The 27148-nt window shown below is 38.4% G+C and overlaps 1 protein-coding gene across 4 annotated transcripts in view; it reads right to left on the bottom strand.

The window, feature by feature from the left end:
* Nucleotides 1–1423: 1423 nt before the first annotated feature.
* tango6 (transport and golgi organization 6 homolog (Drosophila)) overlaps nucleotides 1424–27148 on the bottom strand; it is a 41921-nt gene continuing 16196 nt past the window's right edge. For all 4 annotated transcript variants that reach the window (XM_088613456.1, XM_088613457.1, XM_088613454.1 and 1 more), the window contains 8 exons: nucleotides 23844–24029; nucleotides 23371–23505; nucleotides 21181–21771; nucleotides 19427–19484; nucleotides 15246–15398; nucleotides 12306–12457; nucleotides 7825–7938; nucleotides 1424–2036 (listed from right to left, as the gene is read on the bottom strand). In XM_088613456.1, coding sequence (XP_088469582.1) covers nucleotides 1860–2036; nucleotides 7825–7938; nucleotides 12306–12457; nucleotides 15246–15398; nucleotides 19427–19484; nucleotides 21181–21771; nucleotides 23371–23505; nucleotides 23844–24029 — 1566 coding nt within the window. In that variant the 3' untranslated portion in view covers nucleotides 1424–1859. The remainder of the gene's footprint in view (nucleotides 2037–7824; nucleotides 7939–12305; nucleotides 12458–15245; nucleotides 15399–19426; nucleotides 19485–21180; nucleotides 21772–23370; nucleotides 23506–23843; nucleotides 24030–27148) is intronic.

Genomic DNA, 27148 nt, shown 5'->3' on the forward strand with positions numbered 1-27148 from the left:
AAACAGGCCTCATCTTATTGTTTTTCAGCCCTGCAATGAATTTAGGTGATCAACATGAGTGTTCACCTTTGAACAGATGAAAATCCTAAAACAAATGACTTAAAGTCAAAGGGAAAACACTGCAGCTGCCCATTAGTAGCCTAAAAACTGCTATACTGTAGTTTCCTTCTTCTAATTGTCAGGACTTCTATACCATAAAATTGTTACTACAGAGTACTACAGCATATTATTGGCCATCAGCCATGTCACCCTGCAGTTCACATCTGGCAGCCTACTGGAGCTCAGCAGGTGTCAGTACCTGGATGGGAGACCTCCTGGGAAAAACTAAGGTTGCTGCTGGAAGAGGTGTTAGTGGGGCCAGCAGGGGGCGCTCACCCTGCAGTCTATGTTGGTCCTAATTCCCCAGTATAGTGATGGGGACATTATACTGTAAAAACGCACCGTCCTTCTGATGAGACATAAATCTGATGTCCTGACTCTCTGTGGTCATTAAAAATCCCAGGGCATTTCTCGAAAAGAGTAGGGGTGTTACCCCATTGTCCTTTATCAATCATGGCCTCCTAATAATCCCCATCTCTGAACTGGCTTCATCACTGTTCTCCTCCCCACTGAGAGCTGGTGTGTGGGGAGAGTACTGGTGCACTCTGGCTGCTGTCACATCATCCAGGTGGGGCTGCACACTGGTGGTGGTGGAGGGGATCCCCATTACCTGTAAAGCGCTTTGAGTGTATACAATTATTATTAATAATAATAATTATTATTATTATCATTATGTTACTAGCCAAATGCAACCAGAATTCCACAAACGGAAGTGAGCGATTGGTTGAGGGTTGGATGGGATTAATCAGTCAGGGTTCTCTCTTGCAAGACACACCTAAGAAAGGTAAGGTGCGGAATAAGCTGAAAGGTTAGATGTGCAACAAACAAGAGCAGGCAGTTGATATATCCAAGGTTTTCAACCAGGGTATCAGCTTCACCACCATGGCTGTGTAGCTTGTTCTATACTCCCACAGCCCTTTGAGTAAAGAAGCATTCCCCGGTCTTGGTTTTAAATGTACTTCCATGTGTTTTCCATTTGTGCCCCCTCATTCATGTTTCACTGTTCATTCGGAAGAAATCCGTTGACTTTGTCAAACTCCCAAGCTATTTCCTTAGCACAGTTACACTGTTACTCTCTCTGCTCTCCGAGATTCCTGTGGCCACCTGGGTGCTTGTAGGTGTGGGACACACAATTATCACTGAACCGCCTGCGCAAGGGAGGGACCTATAGAAAGACAGGTGGTTCGAAGAGCCTGCCAGCATTTTCTCATCTAGTAACCACGAGAAAAACACAATCAGCTTTTCGAAAATTAGGTAGGTATAACAAAAACAATTGGTGATCACACATAAAAAATGAACCAGAAAAAAAAAACTTACACTGGAATTGAATTAAGACAGTGAAGTACTTAAACTCCTGAATATTGTTTTATTAAAATTAATAAAACATATTTTTTCTGATGTCAACCCTGTCACAGTTTTCCAAAATTTCTGAAACCCTATATGTACACAAGCAAGTGGAGAGAAAGTTTCAGCCTGTTGACTAAACTGTGAAAAGCCCTGTACTGTAGCTTGTCCGGGGGTAGATTGAGAGAAGCGGAGATGTCAGTTTGCCTCTTGGCAGTCACACAAGCACTGGGGAAAATGGTTTAGGGAAATCCCTTTTTTACCCCCGCAAAAGAAAAAAAAAAACACCATAGACTCTTCAACTTCCTAACACATTCCAAGAAACTCCGGAAATGACACATGCAACCAACAGTCTTCGCCACAAGAAGAAGAACCGCTCCGAACAGCTCCGAAAGGACGGCATGTGGTCCAGATATTTACGGCAAAACTACAATTTTCTTCTCCAGTTTCTGCTCTGGGAAGATGAACCTCCGCATGACATCATCCAGCTCTTCCAGGGCCAGCTGGGCGTGGAGGACAGCGACCTCATCACGGTCATTCTGCACTACGAACTTCAGAGTGCGGTACAGATCCCGGAGCACGTCCTTCAGGACCTGCGGAGCACAGGAAAGCACAGGAAAGTCAGTGCCCACATTTCTCACAGTTCTCAGCTATGGAACAGGATAGGAAGAGGAGATAATGAATATAACAACTGTAAAGGAATCCCATATTAAAATTAGCCTTCAAGAATGTGTGGTGATTCTGAGCCTCTGCCATGTCTTTACTCTACATTTCCACAAATACCATGTGTCCATATTACTGCACTCCACCATCTTTTACCATGACTAAAGCCTTACAATCCTCCTGCTGCACTTTTCTATTTTCCACTGTAAATAAATGATTTGTCTCTGTGAACTTTCCTGAAAGAGAAAGAGGAGAAAAAAAAAGAAATGAGGCTAGGTTAAAAAAAAAACATCTTAGTGAAAATCCCAATAAAATATTCAATCAAAATGTACGAGAATACATTAAGACGGAGGATCGGCACAGGTGTCACCTCAGTACAATATCTTGCCAACTGAAATTGATTTAATCAAAATCTACAACACAATGTCAAAACTGTTAGCTTCCATTTCCTAGACCAAAATCAAGCTACCAGCTCTGTCATTTAAATAGTAATCTGACAAACACTTGTACCTAATGTTACCATTCTATCAGATTTCCTTCCCATGAAAACAAAAGGTAATGCCCTATTGTCATTAAACAGTCTGTTATAAAGAAGAAAGGGAAGAGTGCATTATTATAATGTCAAAACAGCTCTTTGAAACTGTAGTCACAGAAATTAAAGGGAGACAGTTTCCATTACATGGCCTGTGAGACTGAGAAAGGAATCACCATGTTTAAATGAAAAGGCTGTCAAACAACAGTTTTCTTTCCTTATAGTACAATAGGTCTACAGGACTATGACAAGTTTAGTTTTTGTGTCCATTTTTCTGTTTTAACTAGGTCTAAGTGACAATACCCCTTTTCATATAGAACCAGACACACCCTGCCACCTTATAAACTGGACTTTATTCAATAAAAAAAAGTATACAAAAAAAAAACAACTTAATTTTGCAAGACAGGATTATAATATATCCACCCTGAATCGGGAGAACAATTGGAAAACCCCTTAAATTAGTTTCAGTCTTCCCTTACAGGCAACCTTTGGGAATACACATCAGAAATCTAAGGTTTGCAAAACCTTTGCATCCTCACACATTGAACACACATGTAGACACAGATTTCTGACATTATGTGCTGAGGATGTGAGGACAAATTTGGGATCTCAAACATGATCAAGGAATTAACCACCACATATTAGTGGACAATATAGTAACAAGCAGTTGCAAATATAAAAACATAATGAGACAAGCCCAGCAGCTAGCTTGAAAATGCATTTGGCCTTTTTTATTATTTTATAACCCAGTTAAAAGCAATTCAAAAATGGATTTTAGATGGGCAAGACCTGTTAGAAGGACAGTCACAATCCCCAAATTCTGCGCTGGCTTAGTCTCTCTCAGTATCGTTACCATGAAAAGATGAATATTTTAAACAAAGCACACAAGTCACTGCATGAATGTTATTTGCCATCCGATCAGATTTGTGGTCAATTAGATCAGAAATAAAAGTAAGAAAACTGAGGTGGCAAAGAAGGATGCAAATGAGTCTTCCAAAGGAAAGCTTTGATCTAATTTCTCAATAGGATGGATCCTATTCAAGTATTTTATCGCCTCTCCCAAAGATAACAAAGCCACAGGATCTCAGATTCTGCACTCATTTCAGACGTTTTTGTCTGTCACTACAAGAAACCGCTTGCAAAGGATGATAAAGTTTTGCTGGAAGGTTCATTTCCAGAGAATATCCCAAAACTTTTAATCATCTTGTTCAGCGTGTTTTTATGATGATCCCACGTCCTCTTCAAGTACATCATTTTCGGGATATAAAAGTTAATAAAGTGTAAACGGGGGAGGGAGCTTCTGAGTGTTTCTTTCACAAAAAAATGTGATATTCATCTTTCTAAAAACATACATGCATAAATAAAATACTGTTGGTTTGAAAGCTCTCTATACAATAACCTCTGTATAGACATTTACATGCCCTTGAGTAAGAAAAAATGTTATTAAAGCAATGTTTAGATGCCTGATTAGTTTTTTACGCTCACGCAAAACTTTACAATTGACCAGACGAAGGAAGGTAATTAAAGGAAATTATGGTGGAACATTAACATGTCACAAGAAAAGACCGAAATAAGGTTGCAAGGAAAACAAGACATTAATAACATGGCAATTATTTTGTGAGATTATTTATTGTCCTCCCATCAAAGACCTTGGGCCACACTACGTACTAATTCCACTTAGCTCATTCCACTTTACGCAACCTTTTACATGTACTGCACATGCGACGAGAGACATGATAAGACTACAACGTGACAAATTAAAATGCAAAACAAACCCAAACGCTGCTGCCCTGAAACACATCCTACGGCACTTTGCTAAACTACGGAGACAGTTCACTTATTTTCAGCAAAGTTTTGTGCGTTTAAGTTAAGGACATTTGAAACGACTAAAAAGAGGATGGTCACGTAGTGTAAGATACAATCATCCAGTGACCAAAAGAGTCAGAAATAAAAAAATAACTTTTTCAATAAATATCAGTAAAGAAAATATCAGTAAGTAAATATAAATTTACTATTCGTCTCCCCGTTAAACCCTCTGACATTCCTATTATTTCAATGAGGGTGGATGTGAGGGCAATTTTGCTTTTGCCACACCTTGAAAAAGGTCAGGTTCGACAGTCTGGCACAAGTTAATGATATGGGTTCCCTTGTACAGAAAGACAACAGCCAATCAAAGGCTAACAGCTGTAAATACCACAGGAGAACATGCTGCTGATTGCCACCAACAAAGAGTGATGGTGTATGTAACCTCAACCAGCACGGATATACCCGGCAGCGGACAAAATCCCAGTAGGCACTAACTTGTGAACAAAACATTACTTCAATTATTTCAACTCTGTAGTGAAATGTAAACAAAAAATAATAGCCAAGAGCAAGCTCTTATGAGGCTTATGAGCTCTTATGAGGCATGAGAATGTATTGTACCTGTAGACATGTAAACTGAAATGTATACTGACTGTGGACTTGCGTTTTTACTTGGTGAATTCTACAACGATCAAAATAAAAAGGACCAAATTAATCCCAATCCACTTAAATTCAAGACTTTCAGCTGCGTGAAAAAGGGTACTCAGTATCAGTGCAATACCTTTGAATATTAACTAATTTCAAACTGGCATTGTATGTTTATAAATACAGCCATGTTTCTCCTCAGTTGGATCAGAGTTAACACTGACCAGGTTTATCCACACTACAGCTCATATAACAATGGTCCGGTATTCCCAAATGCTTCTGGCAATTAATGCATCACCGAAAGCCTGTAACCTGTGCAGCCTGAGAAGTAAACAGCCCTGCAAAAGAACGCCCTAGTCAGGCAAATCAAGCACGCTGGCATCTGCAGGCGCTGCCCCTTCTCCTGCACTCTTCCACTCGATCACTGTACCCCCTGGCAGATTTAAACCCTCTCTGGTCAATCCCACTATACAACACATCCGGACTTGCTTTTCACAGTGTTCCATAATTTTACGTTTTTTTGTTTGAATCAGTCAGCAATATCTCACAGCCCTCTTCGAACAATCGGACATCAAGGTAAGCATACACTAGGCTGTGACCGCACATGTGGCTATTCGGTTTCCCTAGGCGGCTCACATGACAGATGCACAGCTAAGTCAACTACAAATAGAGAAGGATGAAAGCTATAGTGTGGTTACGAAAAACACAAATAAGGAAATGAGACAATAATGGTTTAAAAAACAATTCTGGCTTGGCTTAAGTTTACTCTCCATTTCATTCATGTACTTTTTTAGGATAATGCATTCTGGCTTGCTCAAAATACGATCAACTGACAGAACTGAATCATGAATTTGAAGATTGGAAACTGCAGGAATTCCCATAGACCTTTAAATCCAACCTGTCTAACCCCCATCCTCACAAAAGGCACTTTCCCAGGAAAATTAAAACCTGAGACCTGCTTTCTCATGCCTCTCCCTCCTGTGCTTCATTAATCATCATCCCAGATGTCAAGGTGCACACTAGTCTGCTTCACAAAATGTCTTGGATGTGTGATACCTTTCTGGTTTCCAACAGAAAGTGAGTCATTAAAGTTCAAGGAGGGAGCTGGAACCATTTTTTGGCAATACAGGAATTGAAAATCTGGGAAAACAAGTTATATCAATGCCTCTATCCTTCAGGGCACCTTGCTAGCAGTATGGTTAATCAGGTGCCAAAATTTCAGTCAAGAGACCTTATTTGCAAGGCTAACAGTTTAAGTTTTGGGCCTGGGGAAGAGCTAAATGTGGTGTTACACCCGCCCTTCAAACTCCCAGTCTCTTGACTCACTTCCGAATCATCACAGTATAAATACAAAGATCTCATTGGGATACAGCTTTCATTTGCGGAAAATGATCACCAATAACTATCCCAACTACTGCATCACACAGATTTCCAAATTCTCCACTTCAAAGACTGGTCCAAAGATGACACTTCCTGGCTGAACACTTCACAACTTGATCTTGTGAAACACTAAGTTACATTGAGATCACACACATTTCTCTCAGGGGTCTAGTTTTCTTTCTAAAACTAACTATAAGGCTTGGGTTAAATGTAGATTAAGGCAGTGATTGTCTGCCTTTGCTGTTTAGTATAAGTCAACATTTAAATTGACTCTGAAGGAGAGGATCTCAAAAGTACAGCATGTAATGAAATCTCTGAAAATTGAATTGACATCCAATATATTTCCATTCCCAGGCACTGTTACCTAGAGGAAAGTCAACTTTCAAATGGTTATTTTAGCTAAAACCTCAACTTACCCTCCCCATCATAAGCCTGATAGAGCCACAACTGTCAAGATGAAGAGTGAAAAAGATAAAGTACCTGTCTTTTACCATGGGGATCAAACAGTTTTGACAGGTATTGACCTGAAGCTGATAAAGGGACTAAAACTGTTTTAGTTAAAACAAAGGTACAGAATATATTTGACAGCCCGGGTGACAAATGTTTAATAAAGTCATGATGTCTGAGCTCTGAACAACAGTGGCACTTAAGTAGGTTTCTATAGCAAGCCCCAGAACCCCGTTATTCATTTCGAACAAACACTTCAGTACACAAAGAAAACAAAAGCTTACAAACAGTCTGATTTGGAAACGCTCAACTCAAAAATATAAGTTAAAGCCATTAAAGCCAAGTAAAGATTTTTCAAAACATGGACCATGAAAATTCACCTCCAACACTCAATCGTAGGAGTGTCAAAAATATGCTTCCTTAGAATAGAGTCAAATGTGTGAACTGTTTTAAGTGACGCTAACCACACAAAACTGGAAGCAAACTGGAGCAAGATAAAGTGCATGAAAGGACTGGATTGGGGACACTTCTGCTCATTTTCACTTTGACCACTAATAAAGGGCTTCCCTGAACTCCCTAAAGGATAAATCAAAGGAACCAAGGAAAAAGGCACCTCACACAGCCTCGTGAGGCTTGGTAAGCTGTCTTTTTCCTAAGAAAGTCTGCACATCCCAGAAATGCAAGTGTGTGTGTGTTTCCTATCAGACTTATGAGCCACATTCTAAAATACTGGTATGTTGCTTCTTTGAATATACAGTAATTTCTTAATTTACTTTGTCCGGTTATTATGAAAACAAAAAAATTAGTTGTGCACCCCTTTATCTGAAACTGCAATATAGCATAAACTAAAAAGAGCTTGTTTTATGTTTTGATGAGTAAGAAATGCAGGCGGCACCTGGGAATCTCCTTACCTCTGTGGCCCTGTTACTCAGTCCTCTCAGGAGAAGGGCAATGACATGAACACCTGCTCTACGCACTTCGGCCTCCCCATCTGTCCTAATGATTGCAGTTAAACACGAACACAACTGCAGAACACAAAACAGTGATGGCAACAGTTACAATTTTGAATCATAGAGGACAGTTTAGTATTTTTCAAGATTTGTGGGTTTAATACAGATAATTAAAAAAAATATATATTTATATAAATCCAAACGAAAATGAGAGTTCAATACATTTTTTAAGGTAACAAATTCAAAAATAACCCTTTTAATATTGTATATACTGATTTTTCTTTATTACAGGCTTTATTATAACATAATATTTAAAAACAAGTATGTTGGTATTCACAATCTATAGTCAGAGATGCAGTTGAATAGCTTGCACTTTGCTTGAAAATTAAATCAATGAACTCTTCAAATGAAATTAGAATGTTACTCAGCTCCTTCTCATAAATAAGCAGCCCTATCAATGTAGCTCAATAATTAGCAGAGAGCTAGTCTGTATGTTATAGGACCATCTGCATGAGCTTTCTAGTATCCCTAGCAACGTGGCTTTATTTTTAGAATCTTCCCGGGACACAAAATTCCTTCGCAGGCCTCTGACTCCAGAAAGAAAGGCCAACACTTCCTAGGTTGGTATCCTTAAATATACACACAATTCACTGCAGGCGCAGCCTGTTCAATTCTTACACCCCTCCGCCCCCCTGCATCAGACCACATGAAACGCTTCATTCAATGATCGGGCAGCCCCCTATCAATGAAGCCTGTCTTTATTAAACTCTCTACTCCATCCCACTTCTGCTGACAGAAGCCCGTGTCTCCATTTAATCACTGGAGACAGCTTTGCTGGCAACGCCAGTTTGGATTTCTACGGCCGCCCGTGTGCTTTACAGTGAATAAGAGCCACTTGTTCAGTACCTTAATTCCCATTCAGTTAACCACTTGACTCCTTTCAGTTTTTATAAGACTGCATAATATAATTTCTGAGCTAATTGTCCCTCCTCTCAGAAGCTTCAGTATTATAATTAGGAAGAACCTCAAGCAGATAACAGGAAGTAGACAAAATTTCCAAAAGAGAAACCAGGCCACAGCAGGTGTATTAATGTTGAATTATAACTGCATCAAATATTGCACCACGTTCATATTTATTGCATCCCATGCTGAAAGTGATGTCTTGATATATGTGCATCCCATGTTGATAAAACACTGGAAGTATATCTGTGAAAGTAAATTAACCAGCGTAACGTGCAATCCTCAACACTGGTCACTCATTTAAAAAATTGAACAAAAATACCAACGTTCCTATAAATCAACTCTTTATATCACTTCCATTGTTCCTGTCATTACTTTACACTTCAGGATAATAAATGCTGTTTTCAAACCATGTTTTATTTGAGAGGTAAGCTTATAACATTGCTAGCAGAGCTGTTTTATTAAAACCCACAGGTAAATACAAACATACTGTACATATTAAATTGCTTTCATTTTACAACAGCAAATTCAGAATGTAAAAACATTTAGCATATCATAGTAAAAACTGAACAAGTCAAAAGTCTACCTAATGACAGCTTTCAGTTTGTTTTATAAGGATGCCACAGACTTGCACAGAATAATCCAACAATACTTATTTTTTCCCTGCAGTCACACTGTGAAACAAACTACAAGTCAGACCAAATCTTGCCTAAGACCAACAATGGACACAGACTAGTCTTTTGTCTGGATAAAGCAGGAAATAATTACTCACGAGTCTAGGTATAGAAATGTTCACTTATTTTCTTTGTTGGGTTTGGACAGTATCACTTTTCTATTGTTTTTTAAATTCCACTGATGGGAATGAGTACTCTTATCAACAGTAATGTAGTACAAGAGATGTTTTGCAATAGTACAAATAAGTCACCTTTCTCTGCTGTTACCCCTCAACTAAGCCACAATCTAGAAAGGAATGAGTTCAGATAAATTTCATTTGTGCTCTCTTGTCTGTTATGAGCATCACTGCAATCCCTAGAAAATCCATAAGTGGTTTATTGGTTTTGATAAACATATGAATCTCATTTTGTTCCAAAGAATTGCTGGATGTCTTTTTGCAATGTTTATAATAATAATAATTAATAATTGCTTACACTTATATAGCACTTTTCTGGACACTCCACTCAAAGCGCTTTACAGGTAATGGGGACTCCCTTCCACCACCACCAATGTGCAGCATCCACCTGGATGATCCACCTTTATGTACTACACATAGTCATGGTAATATAACACAAAGAGTGCAGATTATCTGGACATAGGACTTTCCAGAACAGACCTTGTTATTTTGAGATAACCATGCCTTTCACAGCTATTGACAAACAGTCAGACCTTTTTCACCCATGAGAAGTTCGAGTTCAGCACTGAACAGGGTTTATGACCAGTCAGAGATGCTGATTTCAACATTATCACCAGGGACCACAGCAACACACAGGACTGCTGAGTTCAAGAAATGTGCCCAAGTGTGAAGGTGAAGAAGTAGGGATTGTTATAGCTGCTCATCCTCTAGCGTATTCTGTATTAATCTCTTCTGAAAAAACTTTCATGGCAGATAAAATTAAAATTAAACCTGTGTCTGTACCCTTTGTAGGTACAAATTACAAATGACATGAAAAGTCATGGCATTTTTCTAACTGTCCAATAATACAGCCAGTGATCTTGGGGGTTCAATTAAAGAACTGTATTAGGTGAGTATTTCACTTCAGCTAGGAGGTCATATAGATACGATACAGCCTGACAGCTCAGAGACCTGTGTAGACTGTCAGCATGCTGATGTTGATGTGCACTGAGAAGGTGGGACAGAGTAAATGTCATGAAAAATGCTCCACTGATGTCCTTGAATGCAGACAGACTTGACCATAGTTGTTGACATAGGTATAAACTGTTTTAGAAATTGTTTAAAATTGCTTAGCTGAGAGTAGTTTGCAAATGTGACAATGAATAAAAAAGCATGAAAGTAAAATGTAAAAAAAAAACTTCTCCACAGGCAATCTACATGGAATCTACAAAGATATACTGATTATCCCAAAATAAGCTACACATTTTCACTCTCCTTTGAAGATTAAAAGGCCTGTGATTCTGAAATAATTCAAAATCTAAATCTCAAAGCTTGTGACTGACCACTGATGATGGCAAAATCCTATTATATACTTCAGACTGTATATACAAGACACAACATGGGGTGGAGTCTGTTATTATGGTGATTACACCGGCTAACAGAGCTTCAGCTAGGCACTTTGGTTGCAACTACCCTTCTTCACAATGGCAAAACAATGCTCAAAGAAAGGTGTAGCAATATCAAATTAAAAAATAAGAATATACAACATTCTGAACTCTGGTCTGAAGCATTTTAGATTCCTAAAATAGGTATGGACTACGAACACATTTCAGTGTGCCTCTCGGGACATGCTTAATCATAGGTGTGTTATTGAAAGGTTTCAGCAGTACAGTATTTTCAGGAAGAAATGCTGTTAAATTTGCTAATGAAGAATGTAACGTCAAAAGAGATTCTTTGGTTGTGTTACCAAAAAGGTTTGCATAAAAATGTCTGCCCTAGAGAGGAAAAGACTAGTAATTAAAATAATGTTGTACATTTCCTATACTAATTTTATCCTTCTATGGTATGATACATACTCAATGCTTTGTTGGATTGCACTTTGGGCAGGTTGTATTAACTTTGCTGCTGAAGCCCATATTAAGTTCTTCATTAACAAATCTGCAAGTGCCTCACTGCATAGTTCAATATCTGTACATAATTAAAAAAGAATGACTTGTTTGAAGAGTAGAAAAGGTTAAATTGAACCCGTCACTGCAATGCCAATAATACCTACAAGTCCATGCTGACAAAACGGCACCGGATTCTTTTTCTGGATCCAAAAAGCCTTAAAGGTCAGGTTATTTTAAATAATCATTCAGATGTTCTCATACCCTCCTGCAGAGTTAAAGATTGAACCTTTAATGAAAACCTACCATAAAAATCAGTGCTGCATGGGAAATTAACTTTGAAAGGGAAGTGGTGTGCAGTGGCATTTTGCAATCCCACAAAATTTTAGAACCTTTTCAGTAAGAAATATAGTCCAGGTTGGGAATTGATTGCCTTTTCTGTTACCATCACTCCATCGGTAATACACAGCTGCATAGAGAAATATATATGATAATATTTGAATATCTGTCAATTCATTATTGTGCACAATTAAACGTCTCTGTCGGCTTAAACCTTGGGTAACAACTCATTTGGAAACAAGCATACAGAGTCTTGGTACTACAGGTTACACCAGGAAGCAATTCAATGAATCACCGACTTTGAGAATGAACTATTCAGGGAAAGTTTTTTTTTTTTGCTTTATTTAAAAAAAATAATAAAAAAGAATAACATTCATTCAACACAACTGTGTGTTAATTATAATTGAGGACCCCAAAAAAGTCCTTACCTCATGAACCAAAGGCCCCAGAGCAAAGTTGAGCCTCTGGGACAGCTCACCCAGGTTCGACAGACTGCTGGCTCGGATGGAGCTGTCTTCATCCCGCGTCGCTCTCAGGAAAACGTGAATCAGGGGACCTGCATAATGGCACGTCAGGTCACCTAGACAGGGCAAGACAGACACGGTTTTGTTGTTCGAGAGGGTACTTGTACCTGGGCTTCCCACTAGGCTAGCCTCCTTCTCTTTGTACATTGCATGATTGACTGAATACACAAATTCACATTCTACAACACTTGTAGAATGCACTGGACCTTAGATAAATTGTCTGTTGTAGCAAACGTACTTTCCAGTTATGAACTATGCTGAAATTAACTGCAGCATTTGATTACAGTTACTACTTTCCTATAGCGAAGCCCATTGCTACCTAATTTCCTGATGCTGCAATACTGTAACGAACAGCAACAGATACAACCATCATGCTCTTCAATACCGCCCTTGTCTATTTTAATTTCACAACTTCGCAAATGAAACTTTTCACAAGCTGACTAGCTAATTGCTGTTGACAAATTGTGCAAGCTGCATGCAAGCATCATTGTGCATCACAGAAAAGTTGAAGTGTTTTATGTTAAAAGTCTGTGAAAGACTACAATATTTATTAAAAAAAAATTTAAAACTTCGGCTGGACTGAATAACAGACAAGGCTGTTTAATTAAAATTCTCTCCAACAAGAAAACGGAACTTTTTATGGAATGCAAATGAAATCTTGGTGTATTATAGCTGTGGACAGACTTCTGAACTAAGTTATAAAGGATTGGAAAGAAATACCACTGAAAAAAGTTTATTCATTTGCCAGTGACAGCAGCAGGGAAAATGCACTTATGTAGATCGTCCCCACTTCCACAGTTTAAAAATCACACCAGGCCAATAACTCTATGAGACATGCAGGAAGACAGGAAAGAAAGGGAAATGGCATTATTTGCATATGAAAACTTAACGCAACTCTGCAGCAGTTTTAATTCTTTGGGCACTTAAATCTTAACATTCAAAACTCATGTCCGAAGGTGTGGTTTGACTTTAAGGTTTCTCAAGATCAGTCAGAAAATTGAAGGCTGAGAAGACTCCGGAACTAATTTGCTACACCACGTCAATAATGACTTAACCAGAAAGGGGACTCTATTTGAATATAGGCTGATCTATTTATTATAAAATCAAAACAACTAATAATAATAAATCCTTGCACTTCTACAGTACAATATATTGCATTTCCATCCCAGTAGATCTCACAGCGTTCGCCATGCTGCAGGGGAAACACTTCACCCAGCACTGTACGAGCTCAGCTTCCACCAGGAATGCAAAGTAGAATTTAAATGTGGAAAGCCTCACTACACAGCAGATCAGGAAGAGGAGTGAGGAGTGGCTTCAGCAACTGAATTGAAGATGAACCTCAGATGGCTACATTGTGCAACTCACTGGTGGGAAAATGTCCAGGAAACCAGGGTTAACAACCCTACTCTTAAGTAGTCAGGACCTTAGTTTAACATCTTATCCAATGGATGGCAGCTCATACAGCACAAAGCCCCTGGTTCCCATCCTGGGGCACTATTTTGGAAACTCGGGCCGAGATGGAAGGGCACTACCGACTGCTCCATCTGGTCCATCAGCACCTCTTCCAGGATCAGCTTGCTTTTCCTTAGACGTCTTGGTTCCTAGTGCTGAATAGGGCCAACCTTTCGCACCTTCCCACATCAGTCTTCAAGTCTAGGTCAAGGGTCAAGGGTGACCAGCGTTGCCAGGGCTTGTTTCACATCAGAAGGACCACTCTGATTTGATAGCTAACCCCTGTGATTTTGTAGGTACCCATGTGCTTGTAATGTTTTCAGTGAACCAGTACACCTACTCCTCCTGACCTGAACAAGTTCTGCATGCTCAACGAGGGAAGGAAAGTCACGAATGGCTCTTGAAAATAGACATTTTGGTATATATAAATAGAGTAGTTTTTCACCCAAACTTCAAACTCTAACCCCTGGATTTTCTATTCTCATAATCGGAATGCTCACTTGTTAGTTCAGGACATGACCACCGAAACAAAATTTGCCTACGTAACTGTTTTTTTTAACCAAAAAAAACTTTCCCAACAGAATTACATAGAATTACCTAAAAAACAAACACTACATTTTTTTTGGCTAATGTCTCCGTCACTAGTAAGTCACCCACTCTTGGAACAAGTACAAAGGCAAACAGCAACTGCTAGGCGTGAACGACTTTGAGAACGGACTATTTGTCTTGTAAAATAGGAGCTTGCCACTGCTTGTCGAGTGATCAACATCCGTTTCCTCTTTGTACAGGACCAAACAAAAAAAATATTAGAACATAAGAAGGGTCTTAATTTTGCATGTTTAGTTCAGTGATGAAATGTGCATTACAGTTAAGACCTCAGTCATCTTTCACAGAAGCTCTCTGCCATGACCCACTCCACTAATCATTACCAAGCATGCAAGTGAGGACATGACCTCCATTGCTTTCATCAGTTTTAACTTTGCATACCGATTTCAAAGCCAGTTACCACTGATTAGCTATTTTCCATCCACAGGAAAACTTAGTTCATGTTTATCATCATTTGTCATTTAAAAGGATGTAACATTGTAACATTACAGTATTACTTAGCTAACGAGGTTATTGCCATCATTATGATTCCAAAAGGCTAGATCAATAATTTTATTAATTGTTCATTCACTTTTGTTGTTCTGTCAATTGCCCACTTCACTTAAAACCAAAGTATTGATACAAAAGTACTGAAAATATTGGTGTTTTTACTGCTCAAACTTAAGATCTTTCATTCTTAAATTAGACTATTGTCAGAAGTCAATTTAATCCATCACTCGAAAAGCTCTTCCATGTTTAGAACAGATCAAGCCAGGATGACTTCAAGCACAGCACATGCTCACTGACCTAGTGCCCTGCTGGCCCTCATCAGAACTTCCCCAACCTTCAGTCTGGTCTCAAGAGAGCGATGTTTCTTCACCTCCGGAGGGCTTTCCCGATACTCATCAAGCAGCCTCTGTAAAATCTGGTCTGGAAACACATCTGCCAGCACCGTTAGACCTAGGAGGAACAGTGGGATAAAAAACATTGCAAATAAAGCATTTCCCATTTTTTGCCAGAAATAAAGTTACAAATGTTTCAGGATTGTCCCTATTTCAAGCAGCATGTGCCTGTCACCATTATCTTTTTAACATATTGCACCAATGACAATAAGTTTTGTTTTTTGCAAATGTCCATCTAAAACATATGGTCTATAAAGGCGAAACTGAACAACGTTATGTGCACAAAGTCTTCATTGTAAAATACACAGATAACACACGTCACAATCACCAGCTGCTTCCATGCCTCAAATATGGGCTTGGCCCCAAACTTGGTAGCCACTACTACAATGTACAGTGACTGTCAAGAAATACAGTATATCAATAGGTTGGTCTTCCTGAGAAATGACTTCCATTTCTAAACTATATGACATAGAAGTGATGCAAGATTAGATTTACAAATGTGTTTTTTGCATATTCTTTCACAAAATCAGACATCTTCATGTTGTCCAATTGAAATTTGACATTTTGACCACTTGTTTTCATTGTAACCCTTGTTTATCAGTGCAGAGCAGACACAGTACCAGCAGTTCGCTGAAAGAAGAAATACTGTATGATGGCCACCTACTTCTTGCCAACGCTGTGAACATCAGTCCAAACACCAGGCCTAAGGCACTGAATGGAGAACACATGTATGTTTCTCGATAACATGTGTTCAGAGTGGCAGTCTTTAATGATTGGGTCTTAGTTTCCTAAAAGATCAGTATATAAATAGGTAGAATTGTGAAATGGGGCTAATATTTGGAATCGCTTTCCATTGAAGTGTGTAGGTTTAAACTAGTTTTTGGTCAAAATGGACAAAGGAGCACCCAGGGCTGAGTTGGAAAACGGGCCACACTTGGGAATCTGGTCTTAAAATTGGTTTTCTGAGCACAAGAGGTATAAGCTGGAGTAATGAAGCAAAATGACACACTAGAGAACGCCATTGCTCACTGAGGGAATTTACTCACTCGCTAACACACTTAAGTGATAGTTCTCACCAAGAGAAAAAGAGCAGACAGCTAAGGAAGATGGAATGACACATTTGATTAAAGCTATGAAATGTATTAGTTTTATAATTACTCATCTTACTTGCATCATTAAATTCTGTGGAAAAGTGGACATGTATTTTGAAAAGAATTAACTAAATAAAAGGGCAGTCATTGCAGGGGAGTGCTGAAATGCATAAACACAGGCTGTCATAATTGTCATAATTATCAGTTCCTTTGACAATTAAAAGGAATTAAGTTTGTTACTGAGATGGCATACAGTACATGGGAGACTATTTTATAAACAGTGGATGAATCACCAATTTGAGAGCTCTACACTGTTATTAATCTTTAATTTCACCATTTAAAGTTTTGCAAGCATTGCACCTGAAAACAAACCACAGTCATACAAATCATGGGAATATTTAGTGAATTTCTGAATCCACTCAAGGGGAGAGAGAGTGCAACACATGGCCAAGTGACAATTGTTAAACTTAACTGACCTGACTTAACTGCATGCAAGACGATTATAAAGACTGTCATTCTAAAGACATTTTCTCCCCCTTACATCCACAGGGTTATTTTGTATAACTGCATTTAAGAAAATATAATAACATGGAGAGCAGACAACTGTAAGAATAGGCTCATAATAAAATAATCTTAATAGAATCTTAAATACCTCAAGGGTTACTCCAATTAATTATAAAGATGTAATCTGGATGATAAACCTACACCTGAATGACAGGAAGGCTTCCTGAGATCTCTTTTTTTTAAAGCATAGGGATTTGGAAATGCAATCTTTGGATTAAATTAATGCCTTACAAAGTGGATAAACCTTGGTCCCGAGCACAGACCCGTTAAACCAATTTTTTGTTTGTTTCAAACTACGAACCACAGACTTTGTAGTAACAACTACAGCAAAGCAGGAAGACAAATAATCAAATACCGTAGAGGCTTACAGTACATAGCTACTATGACATGGCATACTGTTCTAAATACTAGAGAATTATAATCGTTGTCTTTTTCCATCACTTTTCATTATTTAAGATTCAGTAAGGCATGGTAATGTACACAGAACAGGGTTTAACTGAAATAATGCTAAATGTATTTTTGAGGAATGTTATTTTGCATCAACAAAGGCCATCAAATATTCCGGGTTTAGGCTCCCAGTTATTGTATTTACAAAATATTTTCAGCTGTTTTCAAAGATGTTCTTAAAAATACTATACATTGCCATGTTTGTTGTGAAACTGTAAAAACATTGATTCAATGTAACTCTGTTGATTATTAAGATATGGTACTATGATTACTCTTACAAAAACTAACTAGTGAATAAAAGCAAATCAATCTGTTCGATTGAACAGGTCTGGCAAGGGTATTCAGTGTCCTGGCCAACCAGGTTGTAGCACTGACTACTCAAACAAAATCCACCATTCAGGATGCTTTAATAGACATGGATGATATGTATTTGGTTTTGTAGGTCTAGCTGCAGAACAGCCTAAATGTCAATCTTATTAGACAATAAATGAAATTAAAACATTTTAATCATGTAGCCTTTTTCCTTTTAAAAAGATGGGACAACTCTGAACATTATTTCAAACTCTTAAGCTTTAGGTTTAACATTTGATGTCGTATATTTCCTCAGGCCCTTTGCAAACGAGGCCACAAGTCCCAGTGGGTTAATGTCACGCATAAATAATAAATGTGCGAATAATAAACCAGTAACAGGTCTTATACATGCAATGTTTATATTTTATGTTAATTAAAGAAAATCTATATATTTTATTTGTTATGTTTGTGTTTGACTGTGTACATTTTTCTTACAAGGAATGTCTAGTCATAGACAGAGCTCCATTATTAAAATCAGTCAGATTGACAGCAGCTACCAGATGAGATGATTACAGCATTACTGGTCTGTTGCTTTACTGTGCTGTTGCTTCCTGTGTGCTTAAATAGAAGGAGCAGGTCAATGGCTTTGGGGATCCCTTGAATAAGTCTTGGAAATACAAACCGAGCACTGGCGTATGTTTAAACAACCATGACATATTTAAAGGTCGGGAGCTGGGGTATAGGCTTCCAATACTATAGGTAGTGGTGAGATTAGAGGTTTTCCCAAACCTTAAACTGAAACTTTTCAAACTAATCGAAAATGAAACTTTTAATGAAAGAGTGCATATTGGCTTTTGACTCTTTTGTTGTCTTGCCGTCTTCCCAACTGCAAAGTAAATCATTCAGCATGTAGTGAGCTGATTACACACAACAACTCATTTCCATGTTGCTTAAGTGCTCCGATTACGCATGAGAATGCATGACACATTTTCTCTTAGTACTGCATCAGAAAAAGCTTGTATTTCTTTTTCACTGACTCAGGTATAGGTGAGAGATTCAAAGTCACTCTAATAGGATCTTGTATTTCTGCCAGGCCGGACACCTCTCTTCAGAGCAACGTGAAATTAAACACTTCCCAAATGGAGCAGGCTTGAACCTATCCTCCTCTTACTCTGCACTTCATTCAGATATTCCCTTGATGCATTTCCAACTTTTTTTTTTGTTTTGACTCTTTATTTCGTAACATCATGTAAACCACATATTTACAAGTCTGATCTTGTATAACCAAACCCACTACAAATGGAGCGAAGTGAAAACGGACTAAAAGAAACAACTGGCACTGATCTTTAATCTCACTTCTAAAGCTATTAATTAAATGTGCATTGGACATATCCTTTTCATAAAACAAGGCAACAATGTATTTCCCTTATTATATTTTCACGTCCTGGTACAGTGTGATGAAATACCTCACATAGAGATTAATATACTAGTTATAATATTGTAATATTGCGGAAATCAAAATACAGATCATCAGTAAAATATTACTAATCGGTCAATCACAACACACATCAGTCAATAAAAACGAACTGTGAACTGAATGCAAGAATGCCTGTAAAAAATACATTTTTATATTATATATTCTAATATAAACAGAATATATTTACTATTTGTAATACATATGAACCTTACAAACCTTGAATTGCTGATAGATACACAAAGGAGTCCTCGTGTTCCAAATTCTCCAAAAACACCTGAAATGTGAATTATTACATGAAGATCATTAGTATCACAGAAGGTAAGTAACCTTAGATGGAAGACCATTAAAAAACAGTATTTTACACATTTTTCTCATCCAAGGACAGAATTTCAAATCTGAGAGACTGTATGTGGAAAAAAGTTTTAAAAGCCTTTTGGTTTGCAACTGTTGACGTCAGAGTGAGTACTCCATTACATTTAACCTTATTTTTAATAGATGACTGAATCTCAAACAAGAGTATCACAATGGGGAAGTTTTGAAGCAACAGTGGCCAGCCCACGAATTTCTGCCCATTCTCCAATTGGGCCAGTAAGGCTGACAAATTCTCTTCAATGTTAAATGGTCTTTAAATTGCTAACTTGTGATTCCATATCAACTCCATCTAATTTTTCCAAAGATAACATTAAGGCAGTAAAAAGTCTTTAATAAGCCTTTGGTTTGCCGTTTCAGATGAATACTTTTACACAAAACAGAAGATGAACTTTGTTGCCCTGGAGCAAAAAAAAAAATGACATCAACATAAGTTTCCCACAGAATCTTTTAGTCATAACGTAATTGGAACAGCAGTATCAATCACTTCTGATTGATACTGCTTCTGTATCAAAACTGAGGCAGGATACCCTTGTTTCTCCATAGAACTGCAATATCACAATTCCTGGAACACAGCAGTGCTCAAAAGAAAGGATGCCTCCCAGGTGCCATGTTTTATATGTAAGATAGCTCTCCTGGGACATATCGAAAGCATTTTAAGCCCAGGATCTAGAGTATCTTTCATCATTAACTAAAACCATGTGTTTTCAAAACGGAATCTTATTTTCATCTTCACTTTAAAATTTGAGTTCATAAACAGTAAAGCACCCGTTTCAGTTTGAAAGATAAAACTGTGCGGTCCTCAACCCTTTCAACCACTTCTTAAATTTAATCCCATCGCCCCCCTCCCCCCAGAGCTCCAGCAAGTTTAGCCAAGGCTGATTCCCAAGGCTGTCTCTCAGAGGGGAGCCCCGCTAAGAAGACATGAGATTGAGATCATTATAAAGAATATTTAATGAGCACCAGAATTGGGCAATACCCAATTAAAGTCCAGAGTGAATTGAGCCACCCTGCTTTCACTCTGCTTTGAATTCCAACACGGTTCTGACATTTTTCATTTTTACCCACATACTGAAACTGCAGTGCACAAAAGAAATGATTGCTCTGATCTTATATTAAAGCAAACGTAATACATTCATTCGCATTCCATGATTCAGAGGGCCAGGCCTCATCCAAGATGAAAAGAATCTGAAGCCAGACAGCTATTTAAAACCTACTTAACAAATTTTATCATGAAACTGTCATCATTTTGTTTGAAAAAAAAAGACTTTTAGGATTGAGTTATCTGTAAGCCTGTATAAAAAGTAAGAGTCCTTAAAAAGCTTCTAACCATCTAATAAAGATTTTAAAAAAGGGATTAGTAAAAAGGGTTTCTGCATTGCATCATCAATATTATCAATCTAAAGAAAAAAAACACAGCACTAATTCTCTGAGTTTTCAAAACCAGAAAGATACAGTATCATAGATTATTTTAAAAACACATTTTACATTCAGGTTTGGCTCAGAGTCTTCCACAGACCTAAGTGATATAAGTGATGATGACGTGATCTGAAGACCACCAGTTGCAAAGACTTCTTGCTGTTTGAATGGATAATACTTACTGTGAGAATTTTATCCTGAAAACCCAGGGCCTGGGAATCTCTGTCCTGAATCATGCGAGCCAACGTCCTTAAGGCAAGAGCTCTGGTTGGAACATCCGGATCGAAGGCTTCCAGAAGACACTCTGAGAAAGGTTTGCTTGGCTGTAAAGGGGCGGTATCACTGCGGCTGATTCTGGACCCTCGCTGGCCCGCAGGATCCGAGGGGAGTCGGTCATGTTGTGCTGTCCCACCCTCTGTCCCTGTGATCCGGCCTCCATCTGTTGGACTTTTCTCACCTGCAGGCGATTCCTCAACCTCAGTGGTCACCACGGAGCAGCCCTGTGCTCTTGAGCGCGTCACTGTGTCGGCCTCTCTCCCGCCCGCTGGGGGTCTGTCCCTGCGGCCGCCGCGGTCGGCAGCGATGCCCGCGGTGGAGCCTGAGGCGCTCTGAGCTGCCCTGAGCACGGCCTCTGTGGAAAAGGCGCCGTGAGTGGCGATGGTGGCACGCAGGTCTGCAGCCAACTCCTGGACTACCGGCTCAGGGTGCTGCTGGGATATGTGGTGTAACAGTGGTAGCAGGACTTTCATTGCAGCGTAATCTTCCGATTCCAGCTGGAAGCAGATACTTCTTGTTAAAAGTCAGACTTTCCCTTTCCCGATCCTCGGCTTTCAAAGAAGCAACTTGGTAATGAATTAAATCTCAATTGAAAATGTATACGCATCCTAAAATTGTGTCAATGCGTAAGAGTATCACTCATTGAAGAGACATTTCTACTTTAATATCTTGAAGAGCTGCTGTAAAGTTTTTCAAACTTTTCAAATGTCTTGCGTATGTTAGGTATTTGTTTAAAAAATGATTTTTCAGTAGTAAGCTGATTTGTGTTCAGTGCTGTGACTCATCCATTTCTCCTTAATACATACATAACCCCTCCTTGTGTCTTGATCTACGCCTGATCTCTAGGGCATTCCCCACACCCTAACCCACCCAAAACTAATCAAAATCCCTAAGAGAGGACACCGCACAAATGTATACACTACATACTAAATCAACCTCGCATACCTGTTATCGCAGTAACCCCTCAGGTCACATCCAAAACATTAAATGGAGAAAAACCAGCACATGTACTTCAAAATCCAATTAAGTCAACAACACAATAATAATATGCCACTAAATCTTATAATTAGGCAGCAATTACTGGCGCATTAAAGTGAATATCAGAAAGTACAGTGTCTATACTAAACTGTTTCCGTCATTATAGAATTCCATAATCATCACCTGACAGTTTAGTTAGCATTGTGTACCTTCACTTTTAATCCATTCACACATATAATCGTCCAATTCCTCTGACAAGAACAAAAATTTTCAAAAAAGTGAAACTACCATACTGAACAAAAATAGTCAGAAATTATGAATGATCTCTTTGACCTGGAATTGTTGACTAGACAACATTTTGAAAATATAAAGAGTCATTGCCCTATATCTTAAAAAGTCTTCTGATAGTTGAGTCATGATTATGATGACCATTTGCATGAGACAAGGTGAGAGTGCCCTGTAGTGTCTGGGATATTAACCTGGGGTTCTCTGTGACTTCCCTGATGAGTCTGTGGTTTGTGTCTGGTGAGATGTTGGTAGAATGACTGCTCCTGGTTAGAGTGACTTATCTTGAATTATTTCTATTTGTAAACTGTCTGGCAGTGGATTGGTAGAGCCCAACAACCTTGGAAAGGTTTTATAATTCTTTCCAGACTAATGAGTATCAAGATCTCTTTTTCTAAGGTCCTCGAAGATTTCCTTAGATTGTGGCAAGATGTGTTTCAGCACACCCGTATTGTGAAGACCAAACTCACAACACTTAAAATTTTAGAGTTTTTATACTCGGCCCCCAAGGTCTACGTAATTATACGACACCTAATTTATAAAAATAAAGGTTTGCATGCTCTTTTTTCATGTACCTTAATTCATACATCATTTTGTTCCAAGAGACATGAAACTGCTTACTATAAATCCCTTCGGATATTTACATAAAGACTAGTTTTGATTTAAGAAGACTATAAAAACTAAAATTAAAATTTCCATACTTAAATTTGTACTTCACACACTTTGTCTTGGTACTGTACATGCATCCTGCTCTCTAGGAGCCAGCTGTTCGGAAATGACTAGAGAACTACACACAAATGTGATGATCTGAGGATGCAGATTGGCAGCTTTACCGTAGCAGCTCCAGCCAGCATGGTTGCCACAAGCCCCATGGCCATGCTGAGTGACTGGGTCTCCACAGTCCCCTCAATTTCTCTGTCCAGGCAGGCACAGACCCTCTGCAGCATGGCGGCAATGAACTCCACCACCTGTGGACAGTCACAAACAACGAGCGCTAACAAAAAAGCTAAGAAACATTCGCAGTGGAAGTGCTAGCTGTCACTTTCGTTAAACACCAAACACGGAAGGCCAGCCTATTGGATTTTCTTCCAAGACCACCCACCAGACCACCTTGGGGCTCTTGTGGAGGAATGAAAAAACAGTGCTGTACTACCATCATACTGGATTTTAGCGTAGGCTTTAGATCCTGAAGGCATATCACAACAAAAATTAGACTGCTGAAGGACTGCGTAGAATTTAACGCAAAGAGGCAACTGGTAAGACAGATGACAAATGCACACGGCTCTAAGATGCCCTTCCAACTGACCTGAATTGGGTTGCGCAGCAGTGTGTGGGAGAGTCTCTCACACATAACTGCCAGGACCTGCAATATCAGGAGCTTCTGCTCTTGTTTGGCTGTTTGTTGCTCTTGGTACTGCTCCAGCTCCAGGAGACTCATGTTTAATGTGGATGCGGCCTCTTCCTCTTCCTCCTCCACCCAGGTTGTCAACTCCTGCAAGGCAAACCACCCACTAATAGGAACATAAGGACTGCCACAACCCACAGTCCATGTAAATTCAATAGACATTTTCTCCTTAAAAAACACAAACATCTGCTTTTTTTAATCCCACGTCACTTCTGTTGTGTTCCAGCTTGCAATTACGATTTATAAATGTTTTTTTTTTTCCACACGAGGACTGCAGTCAAGTACATCATTATTTCTAGGACACTTTGGAAAATGCTGCAAATAGTCAGACAAGTGGCACTGCTGAGTTTCCAAACTGGCTCTCCCTCGATGATAATGCGGGTCAGAGCAAAAGAGACACCAGGAGTTTTACCCATCTCTCTCTCTCTTATTTAAAATGTAATTACTAGAATTTAAACAACTGAGATGTGATTGAGATATGACCATTAGGCAAGCAGCTGTACGTGTGACAGATGCTCTTGGTCACCGCTGAATACATTGCCAATGTTCCCTTTTCAATTAATTAAAATCTCTTCAGATATGGTGGTTGACAGACATCCAACAGTCTTACAAAAGTCTTAACAGTTACAAACCTTAGTCTTTATGTTTCCATGTATTAAACACTGATGACTAGTTCAGCTAAGTAGTTTGTTTTCTCTGTTCATTTAATTGAAAGCATGTACTTCTGTCTGTCAACTCTTGTTCCTTCCATGTACGTCACCTTGAGTTATCACATTATCAAGAGTTATCAAAAAACATTTTCTTATCTAATCTCCTTTTACAGGTAAAAAGTGTTTTTAACAGGTTTTCTTTTCTGTGAAACTGTCAAACTGGTTATAAGTATTTCATCAGTTACTCTTATTCTCTAGCATGGCAAGTGCCAGAAGATCAGTATAAGCATCTTACAGATTAGGATCACACTGCAGCAGGTGTATCTAGCTACATGTTAAAAGGTGGGCTAACCTTGCTGCCCCAGAAGCAGCCCAGGAAATTTAAAAAGATTTTGAAAAAATAGTTTTTCAGATACTATGTGATGTAATGTGTGTCCTAATTCAATTCATATTCCAATAAAATACAATTTTATTTAAATTCTGTCAGTATAATTTATGATGCTCATGATCTAGAAAAAAATTCCACTGACCATTAGTGTGAAGTCAACAAAATCTTTTAAAGAATTGGTGAGGCACACCAAGGCACACAAAAGCAGTAATACTACGATTCTGACAAAACTAAAATGACGCATTTTGTAATCACTGTCACTATCCTGAACTGTAGGAAGCTTGCTTTTACAAAGACAATCTTTCACACACAAAGCATTTACCATTACAAAACTTTTAAGAAGCTTGACCTCAATTGTAGAATAAGTAGACAAAACAATTCAGAAACTGTCAGTTTCCTGACGAACACATTAACCCTTCTTCTCACAGTCCTGACAAATGTCCTGGCTCCAGATGAGATAAATCGTCGATTGGGAAATAGGATTGCTTCACTTAATTTTGCCATTCTAATACAGCCAGTGTATTCTTCGCAGGTCTTATTCTGAGTGGAGCCAACATCGCATGTTCAGGAAACCGTAACCTGGAATATTTTTCTGTGAGGAGTGCTTATTGTACATTTCTAAATCCAACAATAAAAAGGGATTAGGGTTAAAATACGATGACATCAGAGTGCTGCTCAAGTCTGCAGCCGTCATCTCAATCCTAGTGATTAGTGAAACAGGTCTTAAGCAACGCATTTTATGTAATTGGCTTTTACAGTATCACTGCCAAGCCTCTGTTGACTGGTGTAACTATCATCTCAGCTCACATGCTCTAACTTTACCAGCCGAAAAGGAGAAGGACTAACTGGAATGCAGCATATAATGATCCACTAATGATATCTACCCAGTCCCAAATGTGATCTGTAACACTACCATTCTTTTCCATCTTCTCCATTTGATGCTGCTGCTAAGTGTTATAAGTTACGTCCATTGGTGTATTCGATGGACTGAGATTGCATTAAAAAACAAATTAATAAACTCTTCAGAACAGCCTGAATTATGACTACAGGAAAGACAGATCCACATTCGCTACTTTCCTTTCAGATTGGTTTCATTCATTTAATTTATTTATTTCATAAACCACAATTTGTTGTTTTATCAAAGGAAGCATGCATATTGAAATGGCAGATTTGAATTAGCAAAAAATGCAATTTGAAAATATTATTGTAGCTCCTGGAAGACAAAGTAGAATGCCCCAATTTTAAAGATTTAAATGAAGAAGTTCATAGAAAATAACTTGTGATGGAGTCAATTTTCCAAGCTTATCTTGTGTCCAGATATGAGGAAAATTTGAGATACTGAAATCTCTGTATTACTTAAGTAATTCATTTGTCTTAAATGACTACGTTTATGACACATAAACAGAAAAAAAATTGTTTGATCAAATTAGATTGACAAATTTCTCTGTCAACACTTTTCTGAGTTTGCTAGAAAGGTAAATGAAAAGAGGGGAAAAGGACACTTTGAAAAACACCAGACATAACTGTGCTTTAAATGTAAACAAGAAGACTGTTGGGATTGGGCTCCTGCGACTATTTAAATATAATTTGTAGAGTTTTAATTACTGATTGTACCCAGCATTGTTTATTCCATGTCTTTTTCCCTCAATACGACTGTCTCCTAGTCACCCCAGGTAATAAGAGGTTGCATCTCTTTCTGAATTTCTGAATGTGGCGAAAGACCACAGAGGGAACTAGGGAAAAGGTATGATTTAAAGTACATGAGAAACATGCTGGTGCTGTGATTAAGGTGATAACAGTTTGCTAAGCTATCATTATTTGCTCATCATTTTTAAGTACCTTACAGTCATTAGAAATACAGAAAGACTTTGTGCTGAGAGAATGAGGTATTGTTTATAATTATCATTTACTCTGTGAAAAGATGTGTTTTCACAACTAATATTCCCAAGTAATGTCAGCTGAGAAGACACCTCACTTCTGCCTTTACATTTAGAGTAAAGCCAGCTTGAATTAAGTGTCATAAACACTCTTGGAGAAAGTGACTTCTTTTGAAATTACCTGATTTTCCTATTTCTCTTCCTTTCAAAAACACGCATTTTCTGAACTTGTTTTAAAAGTGTATTATGTGTAAAAAAAGACAAAAAAGCTACAGTTGTGTTCCCCACTGT

This window comes from Lepisosteus platostomus, chromosome 20 (assembly GCF_059453375.1).
Source record: "Lepisosteus platostomus isolate fLepPlt1 chromosome 20, fLepPlt1.hap1, whole genome shotgun sequence".
Taxonomy (NCBI): Eukaryota; Metazoa; Chordata; class Actinopteri; order Semionotiformes; family Lepisosteidae; genus Lepisosteus; species Lepisosteus platostomus.